We start from the raw sequence: 13,900 nt of genomic DNA on the forward strand, positions 1-13,900 counted from the left end.
CACTGGTTTTCACTATTGATTATTATCTTGCTCAGCCTTTTTTCTTCAAGTGTTTTTTATATTCCAGATAACCTTATGTTTATTCTATGTCTTAATTAGAAATGCTGTATTTTAATCTTGTGACAGACATGAAAGATAACAAGAAAGACCTTTGCAGGTGTAGCAGCAGCCAAAGGAAAATATGGACAATAGCTTTGCAAACTTATTTTATTTACTGTCATGGGCAGAACCCCCATAGGATTTGCAGAGGTGAGGCCCTGCACCTCATCATGTTTTAGAAGTAGGTCAGAGGATCATCTCTGGTTTTGCCAGTCTGAAAATTGACAAGGCTGGGACCTTGGTTCTCGTGAGGAAGACTCTCAAACACCTTTAAGTGGACATACTCAGCATCGGAAACTTGGACCTGGAAACGAAAAGAGTGGGGAAGTGAGGATCATGGGCTCAGAGCAGGTTCAAACTTTACATTCTTAAAAGAACATCTGTGTTCAGGATCTTAATTTTAGATGTACCTTCATTTTTACTTCAACAGCTCTTATCCAAATCTGGATAGTAACTGTTGGCAGAAACTGTCTACACCTGTAGAAAACTGCATTAAAAACACTCAGACTCAGGTGAAGGGGAAATGAGCAGAACTGCTTGGGCATGGAAGCAGCAAAAGATGAAACACGAGAAGGGTTCTGATGGTGACCCGTTTCAGTCACCAATATGCCAGCACATTTGCTCACAGCTTCCTGGCACACTTGTAGGAGACGAGAGTCTTGGGGTTGGGACACAGTGCAGACACCATGTCAGCCTCTAAAGGGTACAGAAAGATCTAATACGGAAAGACCAGCACATGATCCTGAGAAGCAATGACAGCCTGAAAGCCAGGATCCCTGGTCTGCAGAGTTCTCCAAAGACATCAGTGCCTGAACAGGGAACCTGACACAACGTGGTGCTTTTGATGAAAAATACACCCAGCCGTTTCTTCTGTGCTACTTCACAGAAAGCTGCTCACAGCCATCAGTCGGGGTTTCCAGCAGTTGAGGAATGATGCTATCAGAGGACTCCAAATAAGCATTATCCATTTTTCCTCTGCAGCAGAGAGGGGGTTTTGAAAATACAGAAAGAACCAGCAGGCAGGCTGTACCTCTGCAGCACGTGACACAGAACCAAAGCATCAGCACACCTGCTTGCATTCAAAATTAGTCAGCAGACATGGGTGCACTGCATTACAAAATTGACTCTATCTCTCCATCAGTTCCTCAAGCTGACTTCAATTTCATCCCGACAAACACAACCAAAGGACTCAGACACTATTTTTCCTTAAAAAGAAACAGGAGACCAGTTATGACTTGCTGAAATAATTTGAGTTGGGAAGGCACTCTATCGTCTTTGAGGGGGATGATCCCAAGAAGCTTACCAGTCACATCTGAATAAGCACAGGGTGTGTTTTTTAATATTTATATTCCTGCTTACAGTAGTGCCAAACAGAGGAATTTGTAAGCATTTGGAGGTAGTCCCCACTCCTGTTACATCAGATGGTTTCCTATGATGTTTGCTTCTCTTTCTAGCTGTAAGCCATTCTGCAAGTCACCTGTATCATTTAATTCCAAAACACTCCCTCCCACAATATACACAAACCTTAATATAGTACATTGTCCCAGCAACCACTTGAGTCCTATATTCTATGGCTGTAAAGACACGACAGTTCATGTTTGCCCGTTTTTCAAACTGTGACTTCACCTGTAAAAAGAAAGGGAAGAATGATTGGCAGGTTGATATTTAGGGATTTCTTTCACATACACCACTCCAATTTTCATCCTTTCAAACATACTCCCGTAATGAAACTCCACAAAGTGACTGAGGGCGCCCTCAAACCCCTCATCCAAATCATCAATAAAGGTATTAAACAGGACTGGCCCCAACACTGAGCCCTGGGTGCACCACCTCTCACCACCCAGATGTAACTCCATTCACCTCCTCTTCCTGGACCCAGCCATCCAGCCAGTTTTTTCACCCAGCAGTGCACCTGTCGGGGCTTCTTCAGTAGAGTGCTGCAGGACTTGGTGTCAGAGGCTTTATTAAGGTTCAGAGAGACAACATCCAAAGCCTTTCCCTCATCCATTAGGCAGGTCATGGAAAGAGATCAGGTTGGTCAAGCAGAACCCGCCTTGCATGAACCCATCCTGGCTGGACTTGAATCCCTGGTTGCTCCGCACATGCTGTGTGATGGCACTCAGGATGAGCTGTTCCATGACCTTCCCCAGCACTGAGGTCAGCCCAGCAGGTCTGTAGTTCCCTAGATCCTCCTTCCTGCCATTCTTGTAGATGTTCTTTTAGAGGGCCATCAAATTAGCCAAATTCCAGTCGTGTGAGACCTCCCTGGTTCACCAGGACCACTGGTAAATCATGGACGGTGGCTTGGAGAGCTCTTCCATGAGCTCCCTCAGTATCCTCAGGTGGTTTCCGTCCAGTCCCATAGATTTACACATTTAAGTGGAGAAGCAGGTCACTGTTTCCTGCTGAATTGTGGGAGCTTCACTGTGTTCCTTGTCTCTGTCTTCCAGCTCAGGGAGATGGTACCCTTAGGACAACTGGTCTGACTATTAATGATTGAGGTTAAGAAGGCTTTGAGTACCTCAGCCTCTTATTTATTTTTTGTGGCAATGTTTTCCCCAACATCCAGCAAATAATGGAGATTTCTCCTTAGCCCTCTTTTTGTTGCTGATATATTCATAAGAACACTTTCTCTCACTGCTTTTGGCCGTGGCCAGAGTTAAGTTCTAATAGGTGTTTTGCCTTTCTGACTTTCTGCATAACCTCACAACACCTTTGTAATCCTCCTGAGTTGCCTGCCCCATCTTCCAAAGCTTACAAACCCTATTTTTTTACCTTGGGTTCCAGGAAAAAAACCCCCACTGTTCAGCCAGTCCAGTCTTCTCCCCCACTAGCTTGTCTTTTGGCACATGGGGACACCCTGCTCTTGCACCTTTAGGATTTCCTTCTTGATGAATGCCCAGCCTTCCTGCATCTCTTTGCCCTTCATGACTGCCTCCCAAGGGACTCTTTCAACCAGTCTGCCAAACAGGCCAAAGTCTTCCCTCCAGAAGTGCAGGGCAGTGGTTTTGCTGTTGCCCTTCCTTACTTGGCCAAGAATTAAAAACTCTCCCACTTCATGATCACTGTATGACCACCAAACAGAAAGCAGAGCAAGCAGAGTCAATCTTTCCTAGGCTGCGTGATGCAGTGGCCCTCTGCACGTGACACCCACGCTGATAACCGGGTCATTACTGAGTCTGGGCAGAGGAGCAGTGTCAGTGTCAGCCTGCTCAGGCTGCCCTGGGTGGGGCCAAGAGCACCTCAGCGTTTCTCACCACCCACCTGTTTCACAGGAACACACTGAATTAATTTACTTTCCCAGCACAAGCACCTACAACTGGATGCCACTCCCATGACTTTCCTTCCTAGCAGGAAGGCCACAGAAAGCACCCAAGGAACATCCAGATCGTTTCCAGAGAGCCAGAAATTATCACCCTATTCAGCTTCCTCATATCTCTTACCCTGCTCCTCTGCTGAGCAGCTTCCACAGGGTTTCTATCACAGGAACTGACAATTACACTTTCAGCTGAGGAGCTGCTAACTCTGGCAAACCAGGGGAATTTTAATTCCCAACACCCTTCCAGCTGACTGGGGCAGGGGCCTCCTAGAATGCACCTAAGTGGCAACTTGGTGCATCATATTCCTCTCTCAGAACAAAACAAAGCCACTTCTCTCCTGTTTTGCTCTCTCTCCTCTGGCCACCATGTCCCCTATTTGTTATTTACAGACTGAGTCTTCAGTAAAATCAAGCAGGCAAACAGCTCCTTAATCCTTGGGTAAAAAAATATAACATTCCTAAGCTCTTATCCAACAGCATCCTAAACCCAAAACATTCCTCAGATTTGGGCAACAGCTGTAAAACAAGGAGACCAAATAAATAACATTCCTCAGCTCACTAATGATGGCCAGAGACAAGGCACAGGTGTAAGTAAATAATTATGCAATCCCACAAGCAGACAGACATTGCACATCCCATGCTCTGCAGAGGCTCTTCCCAACTTTATTGAAATCATAGGAATTGCTTCTCTGCTCAGCAGAGCATAAAAGCCCCACAGAATTGTTTTATGAAAGGGTGGCACTTATGCTGGAAGGATAGCAGGATTTCCCCAACATAAGGTTTCCATAGGAATATTTTCCTTAGAGAACTACACCAAAGCCTCTGCAAGGGAGGAAAGGACCAGGAAGCATTCTCTTTCCTGCTCTAAGCACAGGGCAGAAATTTCACCTTGCATAAAATAAAGAGCAAAGAACAATCTGTTTTCATTTTCCTGAAGCTATTGAGAACAAAAGAACACTAAATTTAGGATCAGTCCTTTTCTGGAATCAAGCAGAAACTTTGTACTATTCACATTTTCAAGTGCCTGTTTGCTCATGGACACCCAAGTGCTGTGGTTTTACCTCCAGTACACACTGCGAGACTTCTGATGACCCTTAAATAACACAGTCCAGCACTGAAAACAAAGCTCAGTATCTGGCATGGTGCTTGAGCCATCTCACAGACTCATTAATTAAATTTCACAGCCCTCAGCTGGCCCCGTCTTAAACATGAGGAAACAAGAATGGCAAATACACAAAGGTGCTACAAGTCCCTTGCTAGGGTCCCCCCTTCATAGGTAAAAGGGAATTTCTGATCTCTGCAAGTGCTGCTCCTTTGAACATTCCTGCCAGCACAGAAGTGACACTGCTCCCAAGTAATTCAGTCAGTGCCCCCCAAATAACTGTTGATCATCATCCATTTCTCTTTCTGCTCTGCACTAAATCATCTCTGACTAACCCGTTATCTCAAAACTCCAGCCCTCCCTCATGTCCACGTCCCCAGCTCTGGTAACCCCAGCTGTGACTGACCAGTAAAGCCCTACAATGGAAGAAGGCTCAGAGGGGCTGAGGAGGGTGACATACCACCAATGAAACAAAGGGAACAATGCAGGGTGTGACTGACCACAGCTTTTGCAAATAACCTGACTTTATCTCAAGACAAAGGTTGACCACGGGGTGTTTTTGATAAATAGCTCTGTCAGTGGAGGGGATCATGTGGTGGTATAACTCCCTGAGTTCAATAAAAGAAAGTGAACACCCCCCTGAGTTAGCCAGACCCACATGGGGGGAGTGAACGCATGGCTCTGCCCAATCCTGAGTATAAAACGAAATGGCTGGACAAAAGAATTTTGAAGGAAACCGCTGGCTGGAGCTGACTGCAACCCACATCACCCTTCCCAGTCACTGAGGATGCCCAGCGTGGTGACACGGAGCGTGTTGTATGGACCAGGAGTGCAGAACATGCTGGTATCCTCAGAGAACCGGGATTGCAGTTGCTAGATTTTGCTAAGAGTAACTTAGATCCGTATCAAGTTACAGTACATTTTTTATCACTCTGCTAAATCAGAGGCCTGGTGTAACAATGGAGTATCTTCTAATGAGTAAGCTGGGTGTTAAATGCTATCCCCTCCACCTTTGGACTATGGAAAAGAGCCCAGTCAGAGGACTGGGCTGCCTGGTCACAGCCTGCAAGATTGCAGAAGACATGGAAGGATGCTGGTGCAAACTCTGTCCTCAGTGGCACAGCAAAGGAGAGAGCTGGGAGCCCTGCACATCAGGTACAGCAAGCGTGCAGCAGTACTGGCCAATGCATTCAGCCCTGCTACTTCCCATTTGTGTTTCCTCAAAGAATGCCTGAGTGCAATTGCCAAAGGGAGAAGAGCTCACCTTTCAAAGACAGAAGGGTGAAGACGATTGGGTGGGTGGGAGTTTTCCCGTGACGTGTTGTTCTTTCATTCCTCGGGATGCGTTTTATACTTTCTTTAAAAAGAGCTGCTGCACTGCAGGGCATTAGAGGATCTGCAGAGGTGCTGCTCACACAGCTGCTCCAGGACAGGACCACTGCCTGCAACCAACCACCTGGCAACTGGGCTCACTCACTGGCCTGCCTTGTGCCAAGCTCACCTTGCCCAACCAGCAGCCCCTGTATCACAGCTGTGACTCTAGAAAACACTTAATGCCAGCAGGGAGCACGCAATTTAAAAATAGCTTTGTCCAGTATATATAGTTCTTTCCTGCATACTAGCATGTGGTTTGTCCTATGGAGTCCTTCACTGAGGAATGAGTTCTACCAGGTACAACCTTTTCCCTTCCAATATGCCACCTCTCATTTAAACAAGTGACCTCACTGCTGGCATAGCACAGCTGGGCTTGGAACTTCACACGGACATTAACTCAAGGTAGCCAGTACCACGCCTGGCCATGGACAAAGAGGAGGCAGAGAAGAAGTGGTTTGTCTCAGTCTTACCAAGGCACTTCCTACATAGACTGCTGAGAAAACACTGCCAGACAAGGGGATTCCCACTTTCAGCATAAGCTTCTTCAGTTTAAAATCTGGCTCAGTCTCCCAGGCTTTATACAAGCTTCAGGAATGCCCTCTTTGCACACCAGTAACTTAATCTAGGGTCAGAGTGCAACTCACCTGGTTAACAAGCTGCTGAACTTCTGGAGTAGCTGGCTCGGTGTCAGATAAGCCCCCAGTCATCATGGTGGCGGATGACTTCTCTGAAATGACGAGTGGCTCTGAAGAGGGAAGTTCAGTGCAGTCTGAGCAGAGTGCCCAGGCATCTCACATATATACACACACATAAGTCATAGAATCATGTGACCTGCAACACATGGAGCCTACCATTACTGAACTGGAGAAGGAGACAAACGGGGGAAGGTGGGGGAAAAGCAAGGTAAAGCACTGGCAATATTATTAATAAATGTAAAAAGCACTTAAAGAAGTGTTTATGGTCTGCACATCAGAAAGAAAAGCAAACATCAGCCTCCAGTCACCCACATCTTGAAGAGAGTTGGTTTGGGCCGCAGCTGGAACCTCTCCACCCATGTGCAGATGACTAGGCTGAGCTCCTGGGAAACAGATCAAAGACACACCCAGTATTTCCCAACACCTTTCCTGATCAGAGGAAAGGATGCAGCACTTTCCTGAGCCTAGGTCCCATTCAACTTGAAATTTTATTCTCTCAATATCCTTCTAAATGGGGAAATGGGAGCAGATGGCATCTTACATTCAGTGACTTGACTTCCCTCTGCCTGACCAAAAAGGTGCCAAGGTAAGCACCAGCACCAGAAGTAGAAAATAATTCAATCCCAGATTCAGGGAAATTCTGCAAATTAGGCATTTTCTGCTTCTTTCCCATCAAACTGAGAGCTGTATTCAGGAAATCATAATAGCAACTGAACGTGCAAAAAAATCTACTTTTTCACTCTAGTGCCAATTTCCTGGAAGACGAAGTACAATCAAAAAAACACAAACGCTGTCCCAATTTCAACGTACGCTGCTGAAACGCATAATGTGAGAACATACAGTCAGAAGTATTCATTTCTGCAGTTACAGTCACATGGCACAGCCACATCGACCAATGTGAACGTAGAAAGCTCAAAACCTACTGGGGGAAGGCTAACAACTGCTAGAAGCCCTCCCTGGTAAGGGAGAGCTAACACTTCAAGACCACAGAAAAAAATACACCCCATCAATATTCTTGCCATTCCCCTCACCAGCAAACAAGAGGAATGTTGTTCCAGAGTGAGGACCAGAGATGCAGCAACAGACCAGACACTGTTTAGTCTGTAGGGGCAGGTACATGGGAGCAGGTGAAATGAGAATACGTGCTGCACACAGGCAATGGGCATTTCTGCTGGGATCAGCATTAGGGAATTTGCTAGGAACAGGTGGGTTTATGGCCACAGCAACAAACTTACCTGTGTCCTACCCATACTACTGACCCTCCTCCTCACAGATAACAAGTGGTGCAAGACACTGTAAAAAAGTACTTCAGATCTGACTTCAAGGCCTGGTTTTGGTACAAAGCATCTGGGACTGAGAATCTTGGGCTGTAGGGGCCCTACACTCAACAGTATTCATGAATATTACAGCATGTTACTGAAAAAGATATTGCAGAATTTTCCAAACTTGACCAACCATGCTATGGAAGTGGACAAAAAGCACTTGAGGAAAAAATTGTCCTGAGACAACATTTTTGTGAAGAGAGAAAAATCCTTCCAGTTCACAGGGAAAAGGGAGTGGCAGCTGTTACAACAGGAATTCTGCTACTTTCATCAACTTCTGCTCTCGAGATAAGGAATTCCTCAGAGCCCTATTGGTGGAGCTGATGACAACTCAAACCTTCTTTTGTGAAGAGAGAAAAATCCTTCCAGTTCACAGGAAAAAGGGAGTGGCAGCTGTTACAACAGGAATTCTGCTACTTTCATCAACTTCTGCTCTCGAGATAAGGAATTCCTCAGAGCCCTATTGGTGGAGCTGATGACAACTCAAACCTTCTTTTGCATAAAACCCTGCTGATTCACTCAAATGCTGACCATGTTTCACTACTTGTGCCTTATTCACACAACAGGACAGATAAGGAACTGGAAGAGCTAGCTCACCTTACTGAGGCCAGAAATCACAGAATGTGTCCAACAACTGCACAGCACCATTGCTAGAACAGGGTATTTTAAAAACTAAAGATATTAATGTAGTGTGGAAATCATTCACTGGACTCCATATTCCTGGGTTTGCTGGTTTTTGACTTTAAAGCATAACATTTTTTTTTTTTTTTTTTTTTTTAATCCCTGGAATGCCCAGTTGTGCAGAAGGGAAAAAACATCAAGACTAATGGTTAGCAAGTTGATGCTGAAGTTTATAGAGGCAAATCAGACTGTTTCCTTTCCACGGCAGTGCTAATGGCTGTCCCAAAACCCAGTGATGTTTCCAAGACTGGGATGCAGTACTCACCCTGCACAAGTATTTCATGAAACCACTTTGAAGGGCTGATGTTTCACAGACTTGTGATCAAAGATGATCAGAGACAATTGATCAACCTTATCTTGGGCAACCCACACCTCCACCCACCCCTCTCTACACTAAGTTTTGGATGTAATGAACCAGGATTTGGAACACTGCCCTGAAAAGAACAGCTGCTCCCAGGCCAGCTCTTGCACAAGAAGGTGAGTGTGCCCCTGTAGTGTTTGAGACGTGGCTGGTATCACGTACCAGGCCAGCCTGCACTCCCCATCAGCACAGCTGGCAGCTTCCCCTCACATCCCTGTGCTGCTGTTACCTTGGAGAACCTCTGCTGGCAGAGGCAGCATTCTGTACAGCTTTGAAGCTGTGTAACATCTTGCACCATGTACTGTTCCAGCACAGAAGAAACACATCTGTACCACTTGCAGGCCACACTGCTCCCTGGCCCTGTTTAAGCAGTTTTAAGAGGTACAAGCTATTGTTAATAAAAACACCAGTACAAAACAAAGCAAACAAAACAAAATATAAAAATACACCACCAAAATGCAAACCCCAGGGTTATGTATTTACAAGTAATTTTTAAACCAGGAATGAAGTCAGCTCTGTAGAAATGATTGTGAAAACCAAGTCAGTAAGGTCAGTCCTCTGGTTTCACAGGGACAAGACACGTAATTGTGACTGGACATGACACATGGTCTGAATGTCTCTAAGAGCTTCTAGAGGAAAGCAGCCCTCCATGTACCAGCTGAAGATGTTTTCATCGTCACAGGAACAACAGCCTTGGTGTTCAACATGCTGGTCTGCAAAAAAAGGTTTCCCCTCCTCCTACCCATCCTGGTTTTGAAAGCTTTCTGACATCGTACATGAACAAGGATCAACAGAAACCTGACATCCAGGAAACCTGACATTCAGCAGCACAGCCTATGCTGAGCCTCTTCCTCTCAGTCTGCTTCAAGACAACTGAAATCTACTGTTAAAAATACTCTATAAACAAATTACTTGCTTCATCAATCTTTCATGCCTACAGGCTGCAGAAGACAACAGCACTGAATGGTAGAAAAAGAACACCTCTGTTTCACAGAAGAGGTACACAACCTTGAGAGGACTTTCCAAGCATCTGCCCACCTCTGTTCACCACTTGCAAGCAATGGGAAAGCCCCAGCAGAGGAGGCAAGGCACCCACAGGACTCTGGGCATGGCCATCAGCTATGCTCAAACACCTTTACTTGCAGAAATAGAAGTTAAAACCAGGTAAAGGATGAAATCCTGCTGTCTGTAGGGTCCACTATTTGACTCCCATATGACAGCAAACAGCCCAGTAATTTTGTAACTACCTCAATGGTAACACTGAAGCAAGGTTCAATCCCTGACTAAACACAATCCTGGAATCCTCAGGCGTTCCTAGACAGAATTTACCTGCCTGTACAGGTTCAGTGTGGCACACGGCTCACACCAAGGCCATCTGCTCACATGCCAAAACATCCCACTCTGCCTGCAGCTCTGAGGCAGTGCAGAAACAGCAGAGCCGCGTTCTCCTGCCCCACGCCCAAAGCATGCCATGCAATTCCATGTACTCACCTCCGGGTTCCATCGAGTTCAGCAGCAACACCAAACAGCCTCTGAGGCACCTGATTTGCCATGGGCTGCTGTAAGAGACAGCCCTGTGCTCAGAGCTAACTAAACAAGGCAATTCAACGTCTTAGTGCAACCCTCTGTATGCAAGCTGCAAACACCCCAAGGAGGGATGCTGAGGACTTAGGAGTCTTCTCATGATATCAGTTTTTCTTACTCAGGTTTGGATAGGACTACTTGCTTGGCCTTATACTCAAACTGAAAATAATTCCATGCTGGGCTGATTTTTTGGGGTTGTGGGTTTTTTATAACATAGTTTCCTCATAACAAATTTAAAAAAAAAAAAAAAAAAAAATCTGTGTATCACATCCAGTTCACAGGTCATTTATCACAGCATCTGCTTAAGTGAAGAAGCTTTCCACAACAGCTGAGCAAACATCTGGATGGATAAAGGAAGACAATGATTAATTCTCATTACAGTCTCTAGTTTATACAGAAATAAAAAATTATATTTCAAGACTATTGATCCACATCTATACAAACTCGTAGAAGTTTCTATCGTACAAGTGGCTTAAAAGGAGAATTTCTGCTTGCAGCCCTGGAGAGAATATTTTAGACACCTATTCTAGAGGTCAATATTAAAGTACCAACTTTGAAATCAAAACTTACTATTCTCAACATCTCATTAATTGACCATCAGCTCCTGTTGAAATTTCACTAGTGCCAGTTCAGCCCAGAGTTATGAGCAGTATTTGATTTACATTTTGATGACAAACAATCATAAGAATTATAAGAATTTAACAATGGAAGAACAAACACATTTTCTGCTTTCAGAGTTGCAGAAAAACAATGAGAAATCTTCAAGAATGAGTGCTCCAACTCAGTTCTACACAAAGGATTTGCAGTACCTTGAGACAAAAAGGGAAAAAAAAACAACAAAAAAAGTCTGAACATTAGGATTTACATGCTCAAAGTCTTCAAATATATTTCTACATCATTCTCAAAAAAAGGTGAGATGAAATGACCCTGGTGCCTAAAGTAAAAAGCCTCCAAGCAGTGTGAGTCTCTACTGCACAAACAACTGTAAAATAGATGCTGCTGCAGATCTTTGCCAGAGTATATCCAGTAATTTCACTTCTATTGCTGAATTCCAAAGTGTTTGCAAGACAGGGCCTGTGTTTTTAGAGCTCTGTTTAAGTTCAGTGGTTCTTAAGATCATATCAGCTGGCAACCACACAGATCTTGTCACTTGACTGTCAGCCTGAGACAGATACAAAATAAAAAGTAAAACATACAGGTGTAATTGCAGCAATTCAGCTTTCCTCCTACCCATCTGCCTTTAAATGCTGTGTTACTGCAGGGGTGCTGCATCACAGCTTTTAAACACAACACCATGGCCAGGATCAACAGCATCAGGCATGCACAGCTGTTTCCTCAGCACAAACACAATTCACCTGTAGAACTAATCAAAGGTTCAGAAGGAGCGACAAAAAAAGAGTCCCTGGACAGTCTCATTCCCAAATGGCAGAGACACATCTTCAGCTCCAATCCAAAGGGGTTTTAATTGACACCACATTCCCTGTATAAAGGAAAACTCCGGAACACAGACCAAAGGGCAGTAGGCAATGGATTCTGCCTGTCAGCATTGCAGAAGCAATGGCAAACCTTTACCCACACATAACTCTGAGCCACTGCTGCTTGTGTTGAGCAGTTCACAACAAGGCTGGTAACTTCTTACTTTCAGCGATGCTGAACCTACTACATTTGCTGATCAGTCTGCAATTTTTTATCTCCTTTCAGACTTCAGCAGATTATTTCCACAAAAAGACCATGTTCACTGATATTTTAGCAGGCACCAGCTCAGGGCGAGCCTTGTCCTCCCTGCTTAAGATGGGTTTTACTCTTTCTTCCCCTCTGGGATCACTGAAGCTGTGGAAGTTCAAGAAAGATGCCAGTTTTGCATTCTGTTTGAAAATTGTTTTAATACTATAAAACTCATTTGTTCACATATTTTGTACAAAAGATGAGTTGTTTTCTCTTAATTACAGGAGAATCATTTCAAGCTTGAGAATTCAGCTAAGTAGGTCCAAAACAAAACAAGACTGGGTTCTACTGGTTCTGGAGGGTCCCAATTCAGCTCACCCAAGGTCTCTTTCCAGTTTGGCTCTCACAGTTATGGACCACCTTGATGGAAAATACCTCACATCATCATTGACTCTTCGGAGGCTTGTAGTGAATTCGGCACCGCTCATTAAATACCTGAGACACCAAAACAGAAGAGCAAAAGCGAATCAGCCCTATCCAGGAAATGAGCAGAACTTCACAGACAGTTCAGGCAACTACCTCTTCATGTAGCACCCATCTTAAGCTGCCCAGCTCTGAGGTATCCATAAATGGCACTTGCCAAGACACCCATCTCCATTCACCTTCTCTCCTAGCTTCAGTAAATCCAAAGTTTGCAGCCTTATGTTGGGAGACTGCACAGCACTAAGTGTTCTCTTAATTCTGTCAGGCTGTTATCATCAAAAATGCTGATGCTTCTTTGTTTTTAAAAGGGAGGGAAATAATCACTGGAAGGCTCCTCATTGGTTGTGTTCTGTTAGGTTCACCCTGGCATTCAAATCTGGGCACTGTATTCCTGTCTTTCCTGAGCAGGCACATTTTACATTGGCATGACAGCCAAGAAGAGGGGCAAGGGCTCCTGGAAGCCACGTGCACACTTCCAGTGATCTGCCTGTGCCAATGCTGCCAGCACTCCCTGCAAAGGGCACAGCACTACTGCCTCACTCTCCTCTGACACCTTCTCTGGGTAAAATTTAGCCTCCAGAACTGGATACTGAGGATTGTGTATATTTAGCTTGAGCTGCTGCCAGCCTGCCCTAAGGAGGGTCAAGAAACATGACTATTTAAAGTAAGGCAGTCTGAATCCAAAGCAAAAGACACAGCCTCCCAAAAAGTTTGCAGGTGCTCTCCACAAGCCATTTAGTTATTTATCAGTTTTTACCCAAAGTTGTCCAACACCACCTGACACCAAGCTGAGGCTCTGGCAGGTGTTGGACGTCCCACCAGCATTCCCAGAAGAACCTATTTTGCCAAGCTGTCCAGGGATTTGGCAGAGCCAAGTGCCTGTGATCATCAGGATATTAAGTTTCATGAACTTTCCCATTGGCTTTATGTGCAAAGTGAGTGATCTTGTAATTTTGGGGAAGTTATCCAATTCTCTATATAAATATACTATTTCAAGCTCTATCTTCCTAGAATCTTCCACAGCTGATCTTATTCACAGTTCAGAACCCATGGCAACTTCAGCAAAAGTGAAGCCTGGAGCACACATTAGTTACAGCATTGCTTCTCAACAATTTTTGAGTAATTTTCAACTGTGTATCAAATTTAATTTATTTTAAGAAATAGACATGTATTACAAATTGCTTAATACTGCAGAAAACAAAAGCTGTGATATAG

General features: G+C 44.6%; 2 protein-coding genes across 4 annotated transcripts in view; both read right to left on the reverse strand.

Moving 5' to 3' along the window:
- Positions 1 to 10,872, reverse strand: LOC120765120 (cystatin-A-like). The gene is made up of 4 exons (XM_058424190.1): positions 10,445 to 10,872; positions 6,539 to 6,639; positions 1,624 to 1,725; positions 1 to 403 (listed from the first exon to the last, which is right to left on the reverse strand). The coding sequence occupies exons 1-4, from the start codon at positions 10,455 to 10,457 to the stop codon at positions 275 to 277; spliced, it is 345 nt and encodes a 114-aa protein (XP_058280173.1). The 5' UTR covers positions 10,458 to 10,872; the 3' UTR covers positions 1 to 274.
- The window catches only part of MIX23 (mitochondrial matrix import factor 23), a 13,874-nt gene continuing 6,565 nt past the window's right edge, over positions 6,592 to 13,900 (reverse strand). For 2 of the 3 annotated variants that reach the window (XM_040089435.2, XM_058424188.1), the window contains exon 5: positions 12,401 to 12,697. In XM_040089435.2, the coding sequence (XP_039945369.1) occupies positions 12,647 to 12,697 (51 nt within the window). In that variant the 3' untranslated portion in view covers positions 12,401 to 12,646. Of the gene's footprint in view, positions 6,726 to 12,400; positions 12,698 to 13,900 lie in introns of those variants that run through there. The other variant, XR_009208633.1, reaches the window with a different exon arrangement.

The sequence above is a fragment of the Hirundo rustica genome, chromosome 2 (genome assembly GCF_015227805.2).
Source record: "Hirundo rustica isolate bHirRus1 chromosome 2, bHirRus1.pri.v3, whole genome shotgun sequence".
NCBI classification, from domain to species: domain Eukaryota; kingdom Metazoa; phylum Chordata; class Aves; order Passeriformes; family Hirundinidae; genus Hirundo; species Hirundo rustica.